Source organism: Geotrypetes seraphini, chromosome 1, assembly GCF_902459505.1.
Source record: "Geotrypetes seraphini chromosome 1, aGeoSer1.1, whole genome shotgun sequence".
In the NCBI taxonomy this organism is placed as follows: domain Eukaryota; kingdom Metazoa; phylum Chordata; class Amphibia; order Gymnophiona; family Dermophiidae; genus Geotrypetes; species Geotrypetes seraphini.
The window spans coordinates 154,432,417-154,459,108 of record NC_047084.1 but is presented as its reverse complement, the minus strand read 5'-3'; the positions used below and the strand labels follow the sequence as shown (position 1 = coordinate 154,459,108).

General features: G+C 41.8%; 1 protein-coding gene across 6 annotated transcripts in view; it reads left to right on the top strand.

Annotated features, from left to right (window-relative positions):
* Positions 1 to 26,692, top strand: part of TTC29 (tetratricopeptide repeat domain 29) — a 479,583-nt gene that overhangs the window by 186,580 nt on the left and 266,311 nt on the right. For 4 of the 6 annotated variants that reach the window (XM_033940245.1, XM_033940229.1, XM_033940219.1 and 1 more), the window contains 2 exons: positions 819 to 925; positions 14,318 to 14,398. In XM_033940245.1, coding sequence (XP_033796136.1) covers positions 825 to 925; positions 14,318 to 14,398 — 182 coding nt within the window. In that variant the 5' untranslated portion in view covers positions 819 to 824. The remainder of the gene's footprint in view (positions 1 to 818; positions 926 to 14,317; positions 14,399 to 26,692) is intronic. The other 2 variants (XM_033940255.1, XM_033940261.1) reach the window with 1 other exon arrangement.

Below are 26,692 nucleotides of genomic sequence, written 5' to 3'. Positions count from 1 at the left end.
GGCTTGGGTAGATACTCCATATACTTTATTGTGCCAAAGAGGCACGTCACTGAAGAAATTCGACCACATCACAGAGGCATACCACGACTCACATTGGTTCCCAATACAAGCGGGAGTACACTTCAAATTTTACTGCCTACTATTTAAAGCAATAAACGGAGACAGCCCAGCTTATTGAAATAATCGACTAATTCAATCCACCTCAACCAGACATAGGAGAATCCACGCACTATTCACATACCCTCCAACCAAAAACGTCAAAAGAAAAAAATTGTACGACAACCTCCTAGCCATTTGAACTGCAACACTCGACCTCCAACTCTACAACCTATTGACCTCGACCACAGACTACAAAACCTTCAAAAAAGAAATAAAAACCCTTCTATTCAAAAAACACATAAAACCGAACTAACTCAATCAGAAATATCCTAAGCATCATCTGCAACTACTCCATATGTACTTCTAATACTATGACAATTCAAATGTAATTCTTAGCAACTCAAAGAAATGTACAAACTACTCCATAAATACTTCTAATGTCCTGACAAACCACTTGTAATCCGCCTTGATAATGGCGGAATAGAAATCCCTAATGTAATGTAAAAGGGGCATTCTAAAGAGTCTTAGACTGATGGGGATAAGTGTCATTGGCACACATTGGTCAAAGTTATGGCCCTGCAAGGGAATATATTTCTCCACTCTCTCTTTTCAGCCTTTTGGATCCAAAGTGTCCCCATCTTAAAAAAATAGTGAACAACATTGTAGTAGGCTCTTAGGACAGAATTTTGAATGTTTTGTACTTTTCTTTTTTTTTAAAGCAAACAATGAGTGCTTTATCAGCTTTGCCATTTGCACTTGCGAAGACAATTGCTGTTCCTATACAGCAACCAACTATCACCACCAAATCAGACCCAAAGATCGAAAGGTATGAGTAAGCATCTTTAATTTTTAAATAAAATGTATTTCAGAGTTTAAATCGCTATTATTTTATTTCTATTGCATACGAATCTTGTATTATAACTGTCTAAAAATGGTATTACATATGTCTGTTTGTTTTTTACTATATTCCAAATTCTCAGTGCCAAAGTATTGTGGATGAAAGTAATTGCATGAGCTACATTTTTCAAAAATTGAAATTTCTCCATTTTTAAGTTTTGTTTTCATGAGTGATTCAGGTTTGTGTTGCAAATATTGGGATCCTTTTACTAAATCCTCCATTCCCTTTCATCTTCAATGTATCCCCCATTACCATATTTCTATGCTCAGTAATATCCATTTTTCATCCATTCCCTCTCTTCCCCCTAAGGGTTCTACCATTTTCAGTGTCTTCATTCTTCCACCCTTATAGCCCAGCATCTGCTCCCTCTTCCTTCCCTCCCCACCCTCATACCGGACATCTCCCTCTCTCTTTTCTCTTCTCTCCTGCATGCTCCCCCATGGTCCAACATTTCTCCCACTCTCTTTTCTCACTCCCATTGCCAGGCAACTCTCCATCACTCCATTCTGCTCCTGGATCCAATATCTCCCTCCTTCAATCCCTCCATCTCCTTTATATCTCATCCTCCTCTCATCGATCCCCACATCAACACCTTTCTCTTTCCCTCCCTTGCATCCCTCCCCAATGCAGCATTCTCTCCCTTCCTCTCTTCCACTGCCATATCCAACATTTGTTTCTTTCTCACTATCCACCATATTTCTATCTCCCCCCCCCCCCCCCGTCTTGTGCCCTGGGTCAAATCTCTCTATTCCCCTACATCAGGGGTGTCGAACTCAATCATATAAGGGGCCGAAATCTGAAAAAGAGGCTAAGCCGCAAGCTGAATTTTTAATTAAGATAATTAGGGGTCCTTTAATTAAGGTACGCTAACCGATTTAGCGCGCGCTAAATGTGCACCTTAATAAAAGGACCTCTAAGTGACTAAGGCTTAGTCTTAGTAGAAGTATAGGGTTACAATGTCTCCCACCCCACACCAGCTCTGTGGTGTAAACAAAATAAATATTGTAATCACAAAACAGAAAATAAAATTATTTTTTTCTACCTTTTGTTGGTCCCAGGCTCTAGTTGTCTTCTGATAACTCGCTTGCCAGGGTCTCCTGCCCATTTGTCATTTTCTTCTTTCGCTGTGCTAACTATCCATCTTCCATCTGTAGCCTCCCTTTCCATTTCCCTTCCCTCCCCCGGAGGTCTGGCATCTTTCCTTTTTTTCGTGTCCATATCCGCAGCAATAGACCCCACCATCCCCAGATCCACCATCTGTCCTTTTCTCAACTACCCTTTCATCCAGAATCTCTCTCTCCTTCCCCACCATCCCAGGATCTACCATCTCTCCGTTTTCTCTTCCCAACTGCCCTCCTATCCAGTATCTCTATCCCCTTCCACACCATCCCTTGTGTCCAACTTCTCTCTCTTTAGGTTCCTTCCCTCTCTGCCTCTCCTCTGTTTTATTTCTTCCCCACCCAACCTCACCCTCCACTCAGTCCGACATATGCACATCTGGACCCCCTTCTTCTCTCCCGCTGGGTACTTCTACACCAGGGCCCGCCCCTGTCCTGAAGGCCTGTATGTTTTCCCCCTTTCTTCTTCCCAGTTTCTCCTTCAGATTTGGCCTACCATTCCTACCCTCCCTCCATCCCGACTTCCTGGTCTCCCCTGGCTCGTCGGCATGAACCGCTGCTGCTCTTCACTCGCATCTGCCTTCACCTGGTCTCCTCTTCAAAGCAGCCTGTTGAGGATTGCCGGCTGGCTGTAGCAAACCTCGCAGGCCGCTGTCCACCTTGGTAGCATGTTCCCTCTGATGCAATCCCATCCCTCCTCTGACGTACAGGATTGCGTCAGAGGGAACATGCTACCAAGGTGGACAGTGGCCTGCGAGGTTCGCTACAGCCAGCCGGCGATCCTCAGCAGGCTGCTTTGAAGAGGAGACCAGGTGAAGGCAGACGTGAGTGAAGAGTAGCAGCGGAGGCAGCGGTTCGTGCTGGTGGGCCAGATTTACTATAAAATTTAAAATGTCTGGTGGGCCAATTTTTAACACACCGTGGGCCAGATTTGACATGTCTGCTCTACATGCACTATCTCTCCCTTCCTCTTCATTATCATGTGCAACATGTCTCCCTTCCCTCCCCTCCCCTTGTGCCACTATCTTTCCTTTCTCTCACTCCTCCGCTCCCTGTGCCATCATCTTTCTTTCTTTTCACTCCTCCCCCTGTGTCAGCATCTTTCCGTCCTGATTTCCCCTATACTCTTTCTCCCTAAGTAAGGCTTGCTTCATCGGGTTTTGGCTTTGGCAGCAATTCCCACACACTGGTCGCTGCTAACCTGGAAGCCTCTCCTCTGCCACAGAAAGGCTTCTGGGTTAGCAGCAGGCAGCATGTGGGAATCGCTGCTGACACCTTCGCCAAAGGTGAATTTTGCACAGGAAATTCTGCGTAAATTCTGCATTGCGCAGTCACACAGAATTCTGCCAGTAGTAAATCTATTTTCAGTGCTGGTATACATACGGAACCCCCGTGAATTTCGAAAAACCGCGAATGTGGTTTTTCTCCTGTCAATAGGCAGGGGAGGCAGGAGAGGGCAGCTGGAGCGCCAGCAGGTAAAGAAAATCACTCGCGGTCTGCTTCAACCACCTCTTCCTGTAGTAAAGTTGGGCTACACTAATCAGGAGCTGCTTTGGCACGCAGGAAGAGGCAGTCGGAGCAGACTGCGAACTTGCGAGTCCGCGATTGCGATCCGCGAACTCGCGGGTGAACACTGTACAGTATTTTATAAATACTGGGTGGCAACAAGGGTGGATTTAAGGTGAGAGAAAAAAGTTAGGAGTTAGGCACTGATTGTCAGTACTAGGCTCACAAATTAGCTTCATAAATCTAGGCAAACAAATGGCAGGCCTAAATTTATGATCAAAGAAAAAAGCGTGTTTTTTTTTTTTTTTGGATAGTCAATCAATTATTTCCACCAATTATTGCACACATATAGTGTCACAATTCCTGAATATTTAAATGAATAAATGTAACTTGCAAGCAATTTAAGCTGGTCATATAGCACCCAACCCTATCATTTCAACTTTCCCAAGTAATAGATAAAGGAATAAATTTATAAGCCAGGAGGATAACGTATCATACAAAGGCCACAAGCTCAGTGTATAGAACCTCTTATAACATATATGTTATTTCAAGTTCTTATTCTGGCTTAAAGCAGTGCCATATAATCATTTACAACGATCCTCCATCCCACCCTTAAATCTCCCTTACTCAATTTATTCTAACTAGGGTAAAAAAAAGTTTTTTATTTTTCATAATTTATTTAAATTCATAATGGAAAAATTTATAATAGATAAAAAAGTATATATGTTTGCAAAATGCTAGATAAAAAAGAAAGACAACAGCAACACTTATCTAAATGGCCATCAGCCAGAGCCAACTTTGGTGGGTATTCCTATAAATACCCCATGCACTATTTTGTCCAGAGCGTATCAGCTACACACCAGCCTTCCTCGGGGGTCTATGTGTCATGTTACTGAGCTTGGTATCCCTTATCTTAACGCGCCGCGGATGCAATGGTTGAACGAAATTTATGAACATGGCTATTTAATGATGTAATAGTGTAAAAAAAAAAAAAAAAGTGCCATCCCTCTCTTGCCTTAGTTGGAAAGTAAGAGTCTTTTTTTGAATTGCAAGGAAAATAATTTCTGCTATTACTTATTTATATATGATTAAACAGCAAATTTTAAAACAGCCAACGGATTATTTTTAAGCCAATACCAAAATTTTAGCAGCGTTTGCACAAGTGTCTTTTCTCCCATGGCTTTTGCTGTATTGGCGCTCAGCCTATGGCCAGGGTTTCAGTGGCCCACCGCTGAGATGCACAGGGCTTAGGATACAACCAGGGCAGGATTAATTCGTCGAGAGCCCCTAGGCACACAAGTACACTAGACCCCCCCAGCCCCGCCCCACCCCACCATGCGCCCAGGCGGAAACAGGAAGCTGCGTCAGAGGGAACCTTTGGGCAAGCAGCACCGCTTGCACAATTACAGTTCCTGTTGTCTTTCTTACCCGTGTTGCTTGCTTGTCTCACTTTCCGTTGATTGGGGGGAGGCGCGTTGCCGATCAGGGTGGGGCCCGCGTTGCCAATTTGGGAGGGGGACTCATGTTGCCAATCGATGCTGGAGGGGCCCATCGCCGTTTGGAAAAAACAATGTTCATGCCCTCCTTCATTGGGCCCCCCCTGACCATTTCGGGCCCTAGGCATATGCCTACTTGGCCTATTGGTTAATCCTGCCCTAGGTACAACATCAAATTGTAGGGAAACTTTGGGTGCATAGTATGACAGAAGCAAAAGAATTAAAAAACAGAGGGGAGGAGTGGCCTATTGGCTAGAGGTGCTGCCTCAGCACCCTGAGGTTGCGAATTTACATAAGAACATAGGAATTTCCGCTGCTGGGTCAGACCGGTGGTCCATCCTGCCCAGCAGTCTGCTCACGCAGCAGCCCCAAGGTCAAGACCAGTGCTCCAAATGAGTCCAGTCTCACCAGTTTAGCATGAACTTGTCCAACTTTGGTGTTTTTCCCCTATAACAGCCTCCGGAAGAGCGTTCCAGTTTTTTTACCACTCTCTGGGTGAAGAAGAACTTCCTTACGTTTGTACGGAATCTGTCCCTTTTCAACTTTAGAGAGTGCCCTCGTTCTCCCAGCCTGCTCCCTGTTACTCTAGCTAGTCACTTAACCCTCCATTGCCCATTTTAAATTTTCGGGCAGCAGCAACGAGAAAGCCTGCTGCCATTGGCGTGCCCCGGAAGTCTTCATTCTGCAGTGTCCAGTTGCTGCAGAATGAAGACTTCCAGGGCAGTCTGACGGCAGCAGGCTCACTCGTTGCCACTGATGGCTGCCCAAAGATTTAAAATGGCAGTGGCCAGGGAGGAGATAGGTGGGGAGCCAGGAGCGAAGCTTTTGGGCCCCCCTTCCAAACAAAAAACGTTCCGCTGCCTGTGCTTAGGATAAACAGCATGCAATCAAGTTTCAAGTTTTATTTTGATTTGATGAATCACTTATTCAAATTTACTAAGCGAGTTACAATAAAAGAAAGATAAACATACATTTAGACATACTATTTAAAATTTAAAAATGAAGGGTTAGACCGACAGACTTACAAGCTAATCGGTACACAAGGGATGAAGGAGTAAAGTTACAATTCAATACTTTAAAGTCGAAAAAAAGAACCATAGATGGAAAAAAACATTAGGGAGGGAGTAGTATAAACCTGGAGGGTAACTACTTAAGATTTGAGTATAATTTAAAGATTAAAAGCATCTTTAAAAAGGAAACTTTTTAAGTTATTTTTAAAATGGCTAAGATCTTCGTCCTCTTTTATATATTGAGGCAAAGTGTTCCAAAGTTGCAGGGCCATCACCGAAAACATATCATGTCGTCGAGTTCCGATAACTTTCAGGGAGGGGACTACTATGAGATTTTGGTTAGTAGTCTGAAGAGAACGCGGTGTATTATAGGGAATAAGCATTCTATTGATAAATTGTGGTTCATTGGTGGAGAGATCTAGATAGGTACCTGGGACCTGGATTGGCCCCTGTTGGAAACATGATACTGGGCTTGATGGGCTTTCGGTCTGTCCCAGTATGGCATTTCTTATGTTCTTACTATTGGTCTAATGACATGGGAAACAAAATGGCTCTTAATGGTACCTTTCCCATACTTCCCCATGCTAATTAGCACAGATTTTAACCTCTACAGTCCTCAACACTTTCGGTTGGTGTTTTATACATTGTAAAACCGCATAGAAACTTTATTTACCAACCTTCTGTACATTAAAACAACAACACTCTTTGCAAAATCAATGATAAAGTGATTTCAGAGTCCTACCGAGAACTCTTCACTTGCACAAGTTTACCTTCGAACTCACAGAGGAGTGCACTAACAATCAAGCCTTGTATCGGGGATCTTTAAAGGATGATCATGGGCATGCTGTATGATGTCACAAAGGAGGCGGAGCAATGGCTCCCACATCCAGTGATGGAAGATAAAAAGTCACACACAGAAACTTACCAGGCACATGACAGCTTGTTACAGTGGAGCTCGGCGGGGAGGGTTAATGAAGAGCCCTCAGCCACAGCAAGCAGAACTTTAAAGAGTGACCACTGGTTCTCTGAGTGATGTCAGAAAGGAAACAGGGCAGTGCTTCCCAGGCCAATGACACAAGGTAAAGTCCCATGCACAGAGTTGCCAGGCACACCGTTATTTATTGTAAAAGTATTAGTTGGGAACAGGAGATTTGGAGAAAGCTAATAACACAATAGAACATCATAAGGAGATTTTCCGTGGAGATGTGTACAATCCTACCCCCTCCCCTTTCATATTAGTAAAGGAGAACAAAGGTAAATAAAATGATCTGATACATATCTGGGATATTTACTTATACACTAGATTAGATTTGTATTTTCTTTTGGAACATCATTTTGGATTTTGCTTGATTCTTAACTCACTCACTCTTTTACTAAAGTGCACTTACCGATTAGCGTGCGCTAAACGCTAACACGTCCATAGACGCGTTATCGTTTAGTGCACGCTAAATCAGTTAGCGCACCTTAGTAAAAGAGGGCCACAGTCAATTCCTGGGTCCAGGAGATACGAGTCCAAACACTGTAGAAACCTTAACTGAAGTAGAGATGAATATCTGGAAGGTAATAATTGAAATTTCCTTGGTCCTGAGTGAGTTCCGTCTCACTTTAGAGCAGGGGTGTCCAACCTGCGGCCCGAGGGCCGCATGCGGCCCAGTGGAGTATTTTGTGCGGCCCCGGTCAAGGACGATGCAGTGTTTTCCTCTGCTGCCCCCTGGTGTTTACCATCTTGCCGGCTCCCTCCTCTGTCTTGCTGCAGAGTTTGCACATTTGTGCAGCCCCAGAAACATTTTTTTCGACCAATGTCGCCCAGTGAAGCCAAAAGGTTGGACACCCCTGCTTTAGAGGATGGATGAAGACCATCTTGAGGCAAGGCGACATACAGTATTTTGCAAACAGTTAAAAACTTGGTTTAAGTTACAGTATGACTTTAGGCTCAGGATATTTTAGAATGGATTATAGAGTAACAGGGTGACAGAATATAGTTTTACTTCTAGTGATTTAGTACAGATATTATGTTTGTGTTTATTTGGACTATACCATACTTCATACCTAAATGCCAAGATGGTTTACAATCTAATTAGTGAAAAGGAAAGCAGAAATAAAGGAGAACTGAAGTTGAAAGTGTCCTTCTACAATAAAATAGATCAGTGTTACAGAAGGACCAGAAAAAGTATACAGATAGGACAGGACCACCCCACTGGCCCTTCTGCTTTTTATAAGCACGGTTTTAAGACTTGCCCTGAATTTTCCACAGCAAAGTTCAGGTCTTAAAATTAGGGAGAACATATTTCACAGGGAAGGTGCTGTAAAAGGCACAGTATTTCTGATCTTGCTAATGCATTCGCAACCATGCGCAACTTAAGGCAAATCCGAAAAATACTTCAACAACGAACAATTCAAATTCATAGTGCAAGCACTAATCCTAGGACTCCTGGACTACTGTAATATCCTATACCTCTCAAATCTGCTGACCACGATACCCAACTACAAAACATTCAGGAAAGAACTGAAAACACTGCAATAAAACTTATATATAAACCAGGGAAATATGACCACGTCACTCCTCTTTTGAAAGAAGCGCATTGGCTACCCATTACACATCGTATCACTTATAAAACTCTTATGTTGGTCTTTAAAATCAAATCTTCCCATCAACCATCCTTTCTTGACAAACTTCTTATTCCATTTTGCCCATCACGGACCCTTAGATCTGCTGACCAAAATTTACTATCCGTTCCCTCTATAAAGAAATTCTTCTATACTAGAAAAACTAATTTTTCTGTAGTAGCTCCTACTTTATGGAACTCTCTGCCATCCCAACTTCGTCAGGAAAACCTCATTGATAAATTTAAGACTAATCTGAAAACCTTCCTATTTCAAGATGCTTTTTATTACTGATGATTCTTCTTTCACCATTCACCTACCCACTTTAATGAAGCGCCCCCCCTCCCCTCTGTTCCTTCCCTCCCCCTCCTTCTCACATTCAAAACTGTTGTTTTTTTGTGGGTTTTTTTTCTTCTTTCTCATCACTTTAATGTAACTTTTCCCCTTCCCTCCTTGTTAACCTCACTTTTATGTCTGTCATTGTCAAATGTCTTTAATGTTCACTCTTCCCTTTACTCTTTCTCTTTTATTAATTTTATAATCTATAAATATAATTTTACCCTGATTTTAACTTTTATTGTAAACCGGCTAGATACTTGTTGATGGTCGGTATATTAAAAACTAATAAACTTGAACTTGAAAACTATACTATTCAAGAAATTTGTCAAATGATCTAACCAAACCGTATCGACCCTTCCCAGATCCCGACGCATACTATAGCTATCAACCTTGTAATCTCCCTGGGAATGCCCAAGCTAATTCTTGTTGTAAACGGCCTAGAAATGAAAAGTATTGGCAGGATAGAAGATACCAATGTAATGTAATACCTGTCATACCCTTCCAACATGCAAAAACAATTGCAAACAGTCCAAAATACAGCTCTTGGACTGATATACTTGCTGAAAAAATACGACCACATTACCCCCGCTTTCCGAGAATCACACTGACTCCCAGTACAAGCAGGCACTCAATACAAATTCTATTGCGCCCAATTCAAAGTCCTAAATGGAAACGGACCAAGCTACCTGAGCAACCACCTAATCAGGAAAAACACATCCAGACCAAGGAGAACTCAAGCACACTTTACCCTCCCCCCAGTCAAAAGCATACAAAGCAAAAAAAAATATATGATGGCCTATTAGCCACCAGAGCAGTGAGACTAGACCACCACCTCTCCAATCTGCTGACCACAACGCCCAACTACAAAACATTCAGAAAAAATCTTAAAACTATACTATTCAAGAAATATATCAAATGATCTAACTAAACCTGATCGACCCTCCCCAGATCCCGATGCTATGGTTTTGTAAAAAGGGGGGGGGGATAAGTTAGGTGCACCAATATAGACACCGAACTTTAGGAGAATTTTATGGAATTTGGGGGAGATTGCATAAAAATAGGCACTCTTTTTTGTACGTAATTTACATGTACTTATGCATCCATGCAAAAATGCTTTGTAAAATTACCTCCACTTATTTATTTATTGAAAAAATTTATAACCCACATTATCTAAAAATTGTAGGCAGGGTACAACTAAAATATACAATATATGAATAAAATCTGATCAATATTTTTTTTTTTGTTTTGTTTTTTTGTTTATATTTTTATTTATTCATTTTTGAATTCTTACAACAAGTGAATTAAACATATTATAATCAATTATATTATGGCACTTGTATTTACAAACAAATCCTCTTATAATATAGAATAAATCCCCCCCTTTTGTCAATATTCCTATTTCCATATATACATTCCCCATCCCACCCCTATATATCTACTACCCATGTGCTAAGATATCTGATCATTAGAATAATTAGTCAATGGTTCCCAAATTTTTTTAAAATTATGAAGATTCCCTTGTTGTAACGCTAACACCTTTTCCATCTTATATATGTGACAAACTGAATTCCACCAAAATGTATAATTTAATTTAGTATAATCTTTCCAATTTTGAGTAATTTGTTGCATGGCGACCCCTGTCAATATTAATAATAACTTGTTATTTGCAGAATTCGGGCTCTGAGTTCTCATTGCTGTACCAAATAATATAGTGGCATATGAGAGTCCTATATGGTTTTCTAATAATTTATTAATTTGGGGCCAAATTAGTTTCCAAAAAGCATTTACACAGGGACAAAAAAAAATTAAATGATCTAACGTCCCAACTTCTAATCTACAATGCCAGCATCTATTGGACCTAGTGCTATCTATCTTTTGTAAACGCGTAGGGGTCCATAAAACTCGATGTAACAAAAACATCCACATTTGACTCATAGATGCTGACCTTGTAGACCTTAATCTCCAGGACCAAAATCATGGCCATTGAGACGCAGAAATTGTCTGTCCAATCTCAATACTCCAAATATCCCTAAGTCCAGTTTTCTTTTTTTTAATTTAAAAATCCATATAACAATTTATACCATTTTGCGGCTTGGTGTCCCAAAAAATCCGCCTGGAAACAGAGAACCTGCAAGCTATATTGAGTATTAAGATCTTTCCATTCATTTGAATAAAATCTAATCAATATTTTTTTAAAAAATTGTTCTGCCACTTAAACCATGCTGCCATTTTCCTTCATGTGTTAAAATATTATAATGCCCAGCAAACACAGTATAGTGAAAACAAACAGTAAACACAATATCACACTTCCACCAAATGGTGCAATGAAAGAAAACCCCGCATGAACATCCAAAAACTAGTCAAAATATAACATGCACATGTTAATTCAGATATGAAAAGGAGGAAAAAGCCTTAGAAAATGCAGCATACGCCAGCTGCTATAGCATAAAAAGCCTCTTTTTCAACACATTTGAAATGACTCTGTGCAATGTACACTAATAAGGGCTCCTTTTACAAAAGCGTGCTAGCGGTTTTCGCGAGCTAAAATGCCCCACACGCTAGCTGCTACCGCCTCCTCTTGAGCAGGTGGTAGTTTTTCGGGTAGCATGCACTATAGCGCGTGCTAATCCTGTGCGTGCACTAAAAACGCTAGCATACCTTAGTAAAAGTACCCCTAAAAGTTATTAATGTGAAACAAACTGAAATGCAAAGTGCTTGAGAAAAAAGTCAAATAAAAATAAACCTTTGACTTGTAGATAAGTCTACATTCACTTTAGAAGCTCTTCGTTATCATTATTTTCCACTGTCCATGTTTTTAATGTAGATTTAATGCAGTTTGCCACATTTTCATAGCAAACCTTGTGTATTTAATCAATCAACAGCTTATTTTGTATATATCAAAGCAACTTATTATCCAAAAGTATGGTATGCTCTCACAGTGTTTCTCAACCTGTGGTATAGCACCCCAGGGGGTATGTGGGCTGCCTGTTGGGGGTACGTGGACTGGACGCTGCCTGGGATCTCTCAATGCCTGTGCCCCACAATGAAGGTGCCGCTGCCAATTCCTCCCTGCCCCACCACCGAAGCCGACCCTGCCACTCGACATGCTCCATTCTCACCCCCCTCCCGCCGCCACTGCAGCAACAACAGGGACAGGATAGGCCAGGTGCATGCAGCGAATGCACGTGGCCAGCCCACAAGCTTCCCCCCCCCCCCCGACATCAATTCCGACGTTGGCGAGAAGGTTCCGGGCCAGCCAATCACTGCCTGGCTGGCCCGGAACCTTAAAATTGATGTCAGAAAGAAGGCTTGTGAGCTGGCTGCATGCAGTCGTTGCATGTGCCTGGCCCTGTTGATGCAACGGCGGTAGGGGGGGGAATGGATCGTGTCGGGTAGCAGGGTCGGCTTTGGAGGTGGAGCAGGGAGGAATCAGCAGTGGTGGCTTCAGCATTGGGGGGGCAGGTAGGGAGAGAGGACGAAAAAGTTGGGGGAATGGAGAGTGTTGGGTGGCAGGGTCAGCTTCAGGGATGGAGCGAGAAGGCAGAAAGAAATTGACGGTGGTGGCTTCAGGGGAGGGGACAGGCAGGGAAAGAGGAAGAAAAAGCTGGACTTATGGAAAGACAGAGTGAGATGTTGGTTGGGAATGGAATGAGGTCTGGAGGAGAGGAAGCATGCAGGAGGGAGAAAGACAGAAAGAAAAAAATAATGGATGCACAGTCAGAAGGAAGTGCAATCAGAGACTCATGAAATCACCAGACAACAAAGGTAGGAAAATTGATTTTATTTTGAATTTAGTGATCAAAATGTGTCTGTTTTGAGAATTTATATCTGCCATCTGTATTTTGCTCTATATTTGTCTATTTTTTCTATAGTTGTTACTGATTGCATATTTTAAAGTCATCTGCCTTGACCTCTTTGAAAACTCTCCAAATATAAATGATAATTAACATTTTCTCTGCATACAGTGTGCTTTGTGTTGTTTTTTTTTATTTTGTGGTTACCATTATGTATTAATGAGATTATATTGTGTGCATATGAAAAATGGATGGAAGAAATTGCATTACAATTAATACTACTATTATGGGGGTGAAGAGCAGAGTTTGGATGGAGACAGGGGCAGAGTTTGGGCAGGTCTGGGGTGGTATTTGGGTGGGTCTGGGGCAGAGCTTGGGTGGGGGTACTCGGTTGGTATTCGTTAGGCTTAGGGGGTACTTGGCTTGAAAAGGTTGAGAAACACTGTGCTAGCAGATAATTAACATAACCCATGCTATACTGACATTTCATTTCTCTTACTGCTAGCTGTAATGGCATTGTTAAGCATTAGCTGGTCATTGTTCCTTATGTTCCCCTCTTATTCCCTTTCTATTCTATCACCATAATAGAATATGAGAGTTATGAGAGTTAATATGTTTGTATAGTCTACCTGCATCTGTTGCAGTGAACAGTTGTACATTGTAGGCAGCCAAGTTACTAGTCTATAGTTTTGGTTACCTTTGCAAGGGAAATACTCATACTAGTAAATAACAGTGTTTCTCTTTTTAATATTTCTTAATTTCTTTTCTTCAGGACCTGGTATCAACATATACAAAGATACATTTGTTGTTAATATTGAAGATGTACATACATATAGTTATATGAAATGAAGATAATTTTTGTGGATAGTCATGTAGTATCTTTTAGAACAGTGTTTTTCAACCTTTTTACACCTATGGACCGACAGAAATAAAATAATTATTCTGTGGACCGGCATGGGTCCGTGGACCGGCGGTTGAAGAACACTGGGCTAAGTCTTGGGCCAGACCCCGCCCCCATAATAGTACTAATTGCACCTTGCACATTCCGTGCCTCATCTGGAAGCCTTCCCTCTGACGTTGCAATGTCAGAGAGAAGGCTTCCGGTTCAGGCGCAGGATGCCCGTAGGAGCCACTGCCCGTGGCTTTGTGCCCTGAATCAGTTAGGAAGAGGGAGCTGGTTCAAAGTTAATGCCGCATCGATCGCACCGTGGACCGGCGGTTGAAGAACACTGTTTTGGGCCTGATGCACGTGCTGGCCCTGTGGACTGGCAGGAAATTTCTGTGGACCGGCATTGGTCCATGGACCGGTGGTTGAAGAACACTGTTTTAGAAGACCTAGCAGTTCCAATTGCTACTGGTAGGAATTGTTCCAGATAGGTATATATCTCTATCTCTGTTTAAGATGAGTTTTAAGTCTCATTTTCTGCTTCATGTGCCTTTGTTTAAAATTTAGGATTCATCTGATCAAAGATAAAGATCCTAAGCATGATGTGTCGATGGATATCAAAGAGTTTTCAAAACGAGAGGCAGCTGTGTAAGTATAGCCCTATAAAGGCATTTTAAAATAGAATTTCATTTCTTGCTTCCTTTATGCTTTCTCCATGAAATCCACAACACAGTTAGGGGGATGGTGTAGTGTAAACCTCCCCTGAATATCTTCTATACCAAAGTTGTTTATACAATGAATTCTCCAGGCCCTCAGAGGTGCCACCAGAAGCTCAATAAACTTTCATGACTTCTGGCTTTATGCCCCCTATCGTCATCGGGTCACTGGTATATTAATATAGGATGTGCTATGCTTGTCTTGATATATTTTCAATAAATAATTATAGATTATGTGATTAACTTAACTTGGGTGGTTAGCCAAGAGGGACAGAGTTGCCAACATGTTTCACCCTGTTCGGGTTTCCTCAGGGCACAATCCCTCAAAACTATATGCTCTTTACGACGTGGCCACCCGAACTTAGATCACATTTCGGGTGGCCACGTCGTGAAGAGCATATAGTTTTGAGGGATTGTGCCCTGAGGAAACCCGAACAGGGTGAAACATGTTGGCGACTCTGTCCCTCTTGGCTAACCACCCAAGTTAAGTTAATCACATAATCTATAATTATTTATTGAAAATATATCAAGACAAGCATAGCACATCCTATATTAATATACCAGTGACCTGATGACGATAGGGGGCATAAAGCCAGAAGTCATGAAAGTTTATTGAGCTTCTGGTGGCACCTCTGAGGGTCTGGAGAATTCATTGTATAAACAACTTTGGTATAGAAGATATTCAGGGGAGGTTTACACTACACCATCCCCCTAACTGTGTTGTAGAATACATTCTTCTATAAAGTATTTACACATCTAAGCCTTATATAGAAATTCTCCATGAAATCCAGCATATAAAAAGACATTCAGATGGAAACTGAGATGTTCAGGTTGCAATATTTCAAGTTACACTAGTAGTTTAGGACAAGATTTGCCAACATAGGGCTAGATTCACTAAAGATAGCGACTCAATCACTGTTGGCCAATTCTCTGGCTGATTCTCCAACAGTGATTAATTCACTATCAAGTTTGCATACTCCCTCCTGCCACCAGGCATCTCCCCCTGCTGAACTTAAATATGGCAGGAGGGATGCAGGGAGGCCAACCTCCATCAGCCCCCTCCTCCCTGGTACCTTTACGTCATGAGCAGAAAGGGTGCTCAGTCAATTCCTCCTGTTCCTCTGCCGGCCGTCATCTGCAATTCAGGCCTTAGGCCCCTCCTCAGTGCATCATCTGATACACGGGGAGGGGCCTAAGGCCCTGATTGGCTCAGATGCTTCAAGCCCCTCATCCCTTGGGTGGGGTCTTAATTGTCTGAACCAATCAGAGACTCCCTTAGACTCCTTCTGTATCCTGGATTCAAGGGGGAGGAGCCTTAGGGGTATGTGGGCTGCTTGTTGGGGGTACGCGGCCTGTCCGCTGCAGAGGATATTCCCTGCCCTTCAGTAGAAGCCGCTGATGCAGGGGATCCCTGCCTGCACACCTGTCCCCCTCCCCCTGCTGAGGCCCCTGCCGGAGATCACTCCCTCACTTCCCACCCGCCCGCACCCTCCCCAAAGCCGACCCAGTTGCTTGATGGAGCTGCACTCACTCCCACCACCCCCAGTGAACTCCATGCAGGGACACGACTCAAACACTACATGTAAGTAGCTGACCTGGAAACCTCCTCTCCAATGTCAGAGTTGACATCAGAGGGAAGGCTAGTGGGCCAGCCATGTGCAGCATGTGAATTGCTGCTCATGCCATCCCTGCACAGAGTTAGGTGGGGTAAGAGGGTGCAAGTGTGGTTACAAGAAGTAACTGGGTGGGCTTCAGTGGGGGGGCCAGGCAGGGAGGGATCCCGGGCGTACAACTTAATTTTGGGACGAAGGCTGGAAGGGAGGCACTAACTTGAGACATAGGAAGAAGGAGATAGAATGGGAGAATTGTTGGGCATGAGTGTGTGAGTGAGAGATGGTGCACATGGGGAAAGGAAGAAAGGAAAATTGGGCATAGAGAGAGAGAAGAGTGAGGTAGGGATGCATGGGGAATGCAAGGATGAGAGGGAGAAATGTTGGATATGGTGGTGGAGAGCGATCAGAGGGACAGATTTGAAGGGAATGCAAGGGAATGCAAGGGGGAGGAATGTTGGATATAGTGATGGAGGAAGAGATGTGGCATTGTGCTGGAGAGGGGTGATAGAAGGAAAAATGGGCATGGTCTGGTGGACAGTGGTGAAAAATGCTGCACATGATCTGGGGATGAAAGAGGAAGAAATGTTGGATGTGACAGTAGAGGGGGTGGGAGAGATGCCTGGATCTCTCAAGACATAAGAACATAAGAATAGCTTTACTGGGTCAGAACAATGATCCATCAAGCCCAGTAGCCCTTTCTCACGGTGGCCAATCCAGGTCACTAGTACCTGGCCCAAACCCAAGGTGTAGCAATATTCCATGCTACCAATCCAGGCCAAGCAGTGGCTTCCCCCATGTCTTTCTCAATAACAGACTATGGGCATTTCATCCAGGAACTTGTCCAAACCTTTCTTAAAACCAGCTATGCTATTCGCTCTTACCACATCCTGTTGGTTTTAAAAGTATTTCCCTGTAACTTCATCTAGTGTCCCCTAGTCTTTGTAATTTTTGACAGAGTGAAAAATCGATCCACTTGTACCCGTTCTACTCCACTCAGGATTTTGTAGACTTCAATCATATCTCCCCTCAGCTGACTCTTTTCCAAGCTGAAGAGCCCTAACCGTTTTAGTCTTTCCTCATACGAGAGGAGTTCCATCCCCTTTACCATCTTGGTTGCTCTTCTTTGAACCTTTTCTAGCACTACTATATCTTTCTTGAGATAAGGAGACCAGAATTGAACGCAATACTCCAGATGAGGTCGCATCATAGAGCGATACAGGGACATTATAACATTCTTAGTTTTGTTAACCATCCCTTTTTTAATAATTCCTAGCATCCTGTTTGCTTTTTTTGGCCACCGCCACACATTGGGCGGAAGGTTTCATCGTATTGTCTACAATGACACCCAGTTCCTTTTCTTGGGCGCTAACCTCCAACGTGGACCCTAGCATCCGGTAACTGTGATTCAGGTTATTCTTCCCAATGTGCATCACTTTGCATTTGTCCACATTAAATTTCATCTGCCATTTAGATGCCCAGTCTTCCAATTTTTTAAGGTCCGCCTGCAATTTTTCACAATCCGCCTGCATTTTAACAACTTTGAATAGTTTTAGTGTCATCTCCAAATTTAATCACCTCACTCGTTGTTCCAGTTTCCAGATCATTTATAAATAAGTTAAATAGGCCTGGTAATTGGAGAAGGTCCTTTTGTAACGAGTTCAATGTCCTCAGAAGAGAGTATTTAATCAATTTTCTAGAAAGTTTCACTAGACAATGTTTGTTCAGAGCTTTGTAGAAAAGACACAATAGTTTGAAATCAATACATTTTCAACAGCCTGCCAATCTAGCTATTAAAGGATTGGTGCAATATGCTCTGGTTTTCAAATCCTGTGATAAGACATGCCAATGTATTTTGCACTAACTGCAATCTTTGTAAACTGGAGCCATTCAAAAGAGACATTAATGAAAGAGAATCACAATAATCCAATCTGCTGGTAATAAATCATGATCCAATTTTATTACATTTTCTTTGGTCAGCATCTGCTTCAATTGTTGTAACATAAGCAAATGATAAAAATGAATTTTTACAACATGACTTATTTGATGGTAAAAGGGTTGGAGGAACTGCCGTACAGCGAAAGATTAGAGAAACTGGGCCTCTTCTCCCTTGAAAAGTGGAGATTGAGAGGGGACATGATCAAAACATTCAAGATACTGAAGGGAATAGACTTAGTAGATAAAGACAGGTTGTTCACCCTCTCCAAGGAAGGGAGAACGAGAGGGCACTCTCTAAAATTGAAAGGGGATAGATTCCGTACGAACATAAGGAAGTTCTTCTTCACCCAGAGAGTGGTAGAAAACTGGAGCGCTCTTCCAGAGGCTGTTATTAGACAAAGTTAGACAAGTTCCTGCTGAACCGGAATGTACTTAGGTAGGGCTAGTCTCAGTTAAGGTGCTGGTCTTTGACCAGAGGGCCGCTGCGTGAGCGGATTGCTGGGCAAGATGGACCACTGGTCTGACCCAGCAGCGGCAATTGTTATGTTCTTATGTTCTTAGGGCATTATCACATTGAACAAGAGTGACCATATCTTTTTTTTTTTTTTAACTTTATTTAGTTTTTAAAGCCAACAAAAAGTGCAATACAATTTATATACAAATAATGATAATCAACCAAGCACTTATAATCAATCAGTATCTATACAAAAGATAAAAATTCCCTCCCCATCCATCATTACCATCAGGAATAATACCAAAACAAAAGATATAATCCCCCTTCCTCTCCCACCCCCCTGGATGTGTAGGTGAAAAACAACGGAAAATAAAGATAAAGATAAAGGATAACTATAGCAAATCTACAAAAGACGTCAATAGACCATATTCTGATGAAGTGATAAATGGCTGAACGCATGTTTCAGGCAAGATTCTTAAGCTATTATATCGAAATGAAAGCCTCATGGCTGACGATTTCTCCACGTTCAGAATTAGATCATACTTACTCATTCAGTCCATTAGAACCAGGAGCTTGCTGTTGAACCCAGAAACAGCTTCTTGATTTTCTTTCGTAAACTTAATAATAATAGTAATAACTTTATTCTTCTATACCGCCACAATCTTGCGACTTCTAGGCGGTTTACAATCAAGAGTGCTGGACATTCAGCGAAATACAATAAGTAGATATTCAGAGTAAATACAGAGATCAGAGACCTCAGGAGGCAATAGTATAGAAACACAATTTGCTGAGCGAAAATGTAATATGTACATTTTAGTAGGTAATGTCCGACAGGACCTGTTGGGGATAAATAGCAACGTAAAGTTACGATAAGATGAAGATAGCAGATTATATTTATAACAGTGCTGTAAGTTCAGGTGGAATAGGGAGGGGGGAGTGAGAGGGAGCGCGGGTCAATTGTTTAGGTAATAAGCTGGATTTCATCAGCATCAATATGTAAATCAATATCCCAGGTGTCCAACAGCCTTGTAAGTGGTTCAATATATAGATTAAAAAGAGTGGGCATAAAAAGTGATCCCTAAGAGACACCACATTTAGAGAAATTTTTATGAAGAAAGTTCATGGTTCCAACAGACTGAGTGTGCATAATCAACAGACCACTGTAATACAGTTGATTTGACACTGATATCATGAGACAACGAGTAGGTCAGGGGTGCTCCTAGCACTTATGCACTCGGGTACTAGAATACTTAGTAATGTGCCTAACTGCCTACAATTATGTGCAGTTACACTAGTCATTGAGCTAACATAAGTGCTCATGTTTAATGTTATTATACATGCAAACTGATCACAAAAGCTCTCTACATCAATATTCTCCCGGACCTCAGCGATCCCACTCAGGGCTCGATTACTCTCATAGCCAGAGGATTTAAGTATCCAATCGTCACTGGTCCATTCATTTAGTACTATACTTTACGTATTATTTTAAAGTTTTTTTCTACTTATCTCAATTTCTTGATATCTCTATTCATACTTCTTTACTCAATATTATTATTAAATTAAGCACTTAGCATTCAAGCTGTAAAATGCTCGGTCAGGGGGGAATTCAGTCCGACATGTGACTTGTTTCGCTCGTCGCTGTATCAAGAACACCCCTGGATAGAGAATAGGAGGAATTATTTTAAAACCCTATTTCTACAAAGTTGATATTATAACTTCACTTACCAAAAACCACTAAGTGCTAAACGCCTCTCCTGCCAGACTATCCCCGGCCCAAGATGGTGTCAGCATCTCAGCAGGAGATTTAAAAGTCTAGTTGAAACTCCTCCCTCTTTTTTAACCCATCCAATCAGAAGACTACCTAGTCAGAAAAGGCTAGCCCATTCAATTTCTGCATTCCATTCAATTCATGAATCCATTTTTGTTCCCTCCAATTCAAAAATTCTTCTGACGCCATCTTGGTCTGGGGAGAGACTGGCAGGAGAGGCATAGTGCACAGTGGTTTTTGGTAAGTGAAGTTATAATCTTATCAACTTTGTAGACGAAATGGAGAAAACCTTGTCCAAGACCACGGCAGAACGTGATTTAGGAGTGATCATTAGTGATGATATGAAGGCTGCCAATCAGGTGGAGAAGGCTTCGTCCAAGGCAAGACAAATGATGGGCTGCATCCGTAGGGGTTTTGTCAGCAGAAAACCTGAAGTCATAATGCCGCTGTACAGATCCATGGTGAGACCTCATCTGGAGTATTGTGTTCAATTCTGGAGACCGCACTACCGGAAAGATGTGTTGAGAATTGAGTCGGTTCAGCGAATGGCTACCAGGATGGTCTTGGGGCTCAGGGAACTCACGTACGAAGAAAGGCTAAAAAAACTGCAGATGTACTCACTGGAAGAACGAAGAGAGAGGGGAGACATGATTGAGACCTTTAAGTATATTACAGGACGTATAGAGGTGAAAGAAGATATCTTCTGTCTTACAGGGCCCTCGGTCACCAGAGGGCACTCGCTGAAAGTCAGGGGAGGGAAATTTCATGGTGATACCAGGAAGTACTTCTTCACCGAAAGGGTAGTCGATCATTGGAACGAGCTACCTCAGCAGGTGATTGAGGCCAACAGCGTATCAGATTTTAAGAGAAAATGGGATATTCACGTGGGATCTCTAGGGGAATAAAAGTCAGGGAGTGGGTCAATGGTGTGGGCAGACTTGATGGGCTGAGGCCCTTTTCTGCCGTCAATTTCTATGTTTCTAAGCTGGAACTAGGCTATTTTAAGGCAGGATTTAATTCAGTCTGGCCAGGAGGGCAGTGCTCAAGTAGAGAGTTAAAAGCCCTCTGGCAGAACAGATCAAAGAAGCCCTGAGCAAGGTGTTCTGGCTTAGCTGCAGTACTTGAGGGGAGTTCCAGGGAAGAGGAGTGGCCCTAGCTCAGATGCTTGCACCCTGTGTAGTAAGAAGCCTTAAATCTATGTCTCCAAGGATATCGGAGATTTTGTGAAAAGTATAAGGTAAGCCGATTATCCCTTGACTATTGGAACCGTGATTATGCTAGAAGAAGTTACTGCATATTGAAGTGTGTAGCCATGTCAGGGACAGGCAACTGAAACTGGGACTGTGCTTGAGGAGACTATTAGAAGTACCAAGCCTGTGAAGTAACAGAGCTGATTACTCTCCCTTTGTGTATATAAATAAAGTGTTTTGACTTTTACCAGTAACCTGTGTGTGAGTGTACTATATTAGTGTATGGTCTTGTAGTAAAATCTCAACTATATTTCCCAACAATTAGAATGTTTTACACTACTACCAGTGTACCAAAAATTTTTTTTCAAGCACCCTCTTGTGGTATATTTAATATATTATGTGAACGAATGTGGCCTTAGGTACACCTCCTCCACCCTTGATAATAGTTTATATCCGGTGGGAATATTAGTGTATATTAGGGAATATTATTGTCCTCATTGGCCTACATTCTTTTATCTTATCTCATGATATAGTTTAATTTTGTAACCTATTTACTTTTTTTAGAAGTTTTTATACTAAAAATCTTAATAAATCTTCTGATGAATTTCATACTCAACTTAAATTCATCCTGTTCTCACGCTACTGGGCTAGATGATCCGACATGTTTCGCCAAAAAAATTTGCCTTATCAAGGATCCTCCAGAGCCGTTGTGTCCTCCACCTTGTAGTAAGCTACTAGCCATACTGCTACAATGAGCTATAGAGCCATACCCCCATACCCCTTGGGTGGGTGGAGGGACTATCAGCTTCAGGGAGTAAAATCAGGGGGCAGGTATTTGGAATGGGCAGACTTGGTGGGCTATAGCCCTTTTCTGCCGTCTTTTTCTATGTTTCTATGTCTCTACTCTGACATGCCCTCTTACCTGTTTCTACTGCCTAGAGCTCTTCATTTGCTCAATGATCTGTGTCTAAAACTCCCATCATTATAACTGGTACACTAAAAAGTAACACGAAGTAGGAATTTCTTTTACACTTCACCTCCCTTATGGAATTTCCTTCTTTCCTATTTAAGATCGGAACTCTCATAAAAAATTTAGAGCCCTTCTCAAAACCTATTTATTTGAGAAGTCTTTTAATGTATAAATTGATGTATTGACTCCTCCTGGGATCCATTGAACTCTCAAGTCTTTTTCTCTTTCTATCTTGTGTTTTTATTGAATGTTCTGATTTCACTTACTCTGTATTACTCTTTATCCCTTCTTCACTCAAACTTTACTATTGATATTGGCATTCTTTCTGATTTATATTAACTTTAAATTTGTTTTTATATTGTACACCGCTTTGTTACTGCTTTTAAAGAAGGATGGTATATCAAATAAATCTAACCATAAGCCATATGTAGTAACTAGATCTCATTGCTTAAAATGGGATCATGAGTTAATGGCAAAAACAAAATGTCTTAATGGTAGCCCACTTTGATTTCTAAGCCCCTCATGTTTTCTGAAGCTGTCACAGAGTTCGATGTTCCTTGCTAGGTTGGATTTTGGGGTGGGGCGAGATCACCACCACTTGGGGCTTAAGGGCTTTGGGGCTTAACACTAAACTGTTAAGACATAACATAAGGCTAGATTCACTAAAGATAGCGAGTCAATCGCTATTGGCCGATTCTCCAACAGCGATTGATTCACTATCAAGTTTGCATGCAAATGATTTGCACGGAGGTGCAAATGGTTTGCATGCAAATGCGACCAATTCAATTGCTCAGTGAGCGATTGAAACATGCGCATAACCCTAACAGCAGTGACAGGGAAAGCAGCCTCCTGTCACTGCTGTTAGGATGTGTGCCCCCCCTGTTCAGTGCCATGCCCCCCCCTATGCCAGCACCCTAAGCCACTGCCACCCCCCAACCAAAAAAATAAGGCAGGAGGGATACCTACTCCCTCCTGCCACCTGATGCTCCCCCCGCCCACCCACTTGCGAGCCAATAAAAAATGACAAGAGGGATGCCCACTCCCTCTCGCCACCAGATGCTCCCCCTGCTGAACTTAAATATGGCAGGAAAGATGCCCACTCCCTCCTGCCACCAGATGCGCCTCATCCCATCAAACTTAAATATGGCAAGAGGGATGCCCACTCCCTCCTGCCAGCGGAGGACACTCTCTATCGGCCGCCCCTCCTCCCTCAGCCCCACTCCTCCCTGGTACCTTTAGTCAGGAGCAGGAGGGGAGCTCAGTCAGTCTCTTCTGCTTCTGTCGGCTGCCATCTGCAATGCAGGCCTTAGGCCCCTCCCCGGTGCATCATCTGATGCACAGAGAGAGGCCTGAGGCCCTGAGTGGCTCAGATGCCTCAAGTCCCTCCCCTTGAGATTGGGCTTACTTGTTGAATTCATAAGAACATAAGAACTGCCATACTAGGACAGACCAAAGGCCCATCAATCCCAGTACCCTAATTCCAACAGTGGCCAACCCAGGTCCCAAGTACTTAAGTTCTTACCTGAATTTCTCAATAAACCTTTACAAGTCAAAGAGATACTAAAGGTGATCCAATCTTTAAAATTGCTTCTTGGGTATACTGGGTAATTTTATAAACTTTTGCAGCCACAGGTGATAGAGTCCCTATTAGCTTATTATACTATAAGGGAAGAGGGCCATTTCCCCCGATATGCCAACACTGCTCTTATTGCGCTGATTCTGAAACCTGCCAGTCCTGGTTGAAGGCAGATTCTTTTAGGCCTATTTCACTGTTAAATGTTGATACTAAGATCCTGTCTCGAATCCTTGCTGATCAGATTTGGTTATGGTAATAGTAGTTATGCGTATATTTTGCCAACTCCCTACACAAGGTTCAAAGAAGACAACAAAAGAATTCAGTAAAACAGATGTAAAAATATGTTTAGATGTTTAAGCAAAGAATTTTTTAAACAAGTATTTTTTAAAGCCTTTTGGAATGACAGATGAGAGGAAATAGTCCTTAGCTCAGTAGGCAGAGAAATCCAGGCTGCAACTGTTTGGTAAAGAAAAGATATAATCACAGATTTTTTAAATATTTTACTTTATCAAAAGACAGGAAATAAATTAAACAAGTTTGGAGAGGATGCGGAGGACAAAGGAAAAGAGAAATCAGATAATCAGGGCATAATCCAGCAAATATCTTATAGATTCGATATAAATGTTTAAATGTGAGACGAGCCTGAATTGGCTTCAACAAGACAGGTGTAACATGATCCAATCTTTTTAATCTGAAAACCAAGTACAGACTGTTGCAATAATCTAACTTGGAGAGGACCATCTTTCTGAAATAGTAACATAACAACATCGTGCTTCTTAACCACGTAATCATAAACAGCGTGCAAGACTTTAAGAGCAAATGAGATGCCTATGTGGGATCCCTTAGAGGGTTAAGCCAAGGGAACCTGTCACCAGGAGTGGGATCCCTAGGATAGTAGACTTGGGGGTGGGTCAGTAGAGTGGGCAGACCTGATGGGCTATGGCCCTTATCTGCCGTCATCTTCTATGTTTCTATGTTCTACGCGGTTTACAAAAGATTATAAACTAAAGACAATTTAAGAATAACAGAAATAAATTATTTAACTAGCAGCATAGACAAATTGATAACCTAACAGCAATAACAAAATGAGAAGAGGCGGTGAGAAGATTATAAACTAAAGATAATTTAAGAATGACAGAAATTATTTACCCAAGTATTTTGAAAAAAGATAAGTTTCAAGTTTAATAATGTTTGATTTTTACGCAATGTCATATAATTCAATGCGTATAACATGTATCCATTATATAAAAGAAAACAGGGTGGACAAAATAAAATAAAACAATACATACATATTATTTTTGTTCTATTACAAACTGGTACAAATGGATGATGGGAGGGACTACAATTTATAAAAAAGGGGAACATTTGAGGTAAGAACACAAAGGATGGGATCACTTGAGGAAGGTATAAAATGAATAAGATGAAGATATTTTAATAGTTTGTATAGATTTAGTTTTATTGAACAGACTATGTGATATTAGCCTCTTTATAGAAAAGAGATTTTAGGGAATGCTTAAATTTTTTTTTAATTTGATGACCTATTTGTTTAATGCATTAGGGTCAAGATATTGTATTTAATTAATTATTCTATCTATATATTGAATGCATCTTTATAAAGGAAACCTTTTAAGGCGCGCTTAAATTTATCTAAGGATGGTTCACCACGTAAGTAAATTGGCAAATTGTTCCACTGCTGGGGAGCTAATACTGAAAAGATGGTTGCTCTTCTGGTCCCAATTATTTTCAAAGAAGGAATAGTTAGAAAATTTTGTTGTGTTGATCTGAGTGTCCTAAAGTTTTCAGTTGAGTTCTAAATGTTTATAAGATCAGGCTCCAAGCAATAACAATTGAAATTCTCTGTCATGTGAAGCTGCTAGGAATGCTAAAGTAGGGTCCAGAAATTTCTTGCTTTTACAGCCCTGTACTGATGGGAAGGTAAACAGGGCATGAGATTTTCTACTATTTTTATACGATGCTAGAGAGAATCTATTAACCATATAAAATGGAGCGGTACCATATATAACCTTATAGCAGTAGCAACTCAACTTAAACAAAACACGAGCGAAGGCGATGGCTTCCGCAACCGAGGGCATTATTTGGGGGATGTCAGCATTTATCTCCAGAGCCCTTTTGATGGGGAAAAAAGCCATCCTCACCAACTGGCTCTCCCGTGATCCCCCGTCATATGCACAATGGAGATCCCTAATGATAATGCACGCAACACTGGAGAGACGCATGGTGGGAGACTTGACTTTTGGCCTGGGTCACAAATTTTGTCAGGTGTGGGAGCACTTCTGGCAGGACCTCACACCGCGTGCTCGCAGTAGACTTTTGAACCTTTAAGATTTTATTCCCACTCTCAGTTGTTGGACTGGCCATGGATTCTTGGGGAGGGGGGGATGGGAGGGGAACTGATTATATTGTTGAAAATGTTATTTCCTGAATGGTACTACTGTTTGTATTTGCTTCTTACTGCTGGAATAATAAAAATCATTTAAACATAAAAAAAACAAAACACGAGCCTCCATTGGCAGCCAATGCAACTCACAATAGAATGGAGTCACATGATCATATTTTTTACGAGCAGGTAAGAATTTGTTAAAAATAGGCAGTTGGTGACTAATATGCGTAAATTTTTGCTTGCAGTGTTTCATTGGGATTGGGGAACCAGCTCTCCTAGATTAGCCTTGAGGAAGAGAAGGTCTTTGATAAGTCTACTG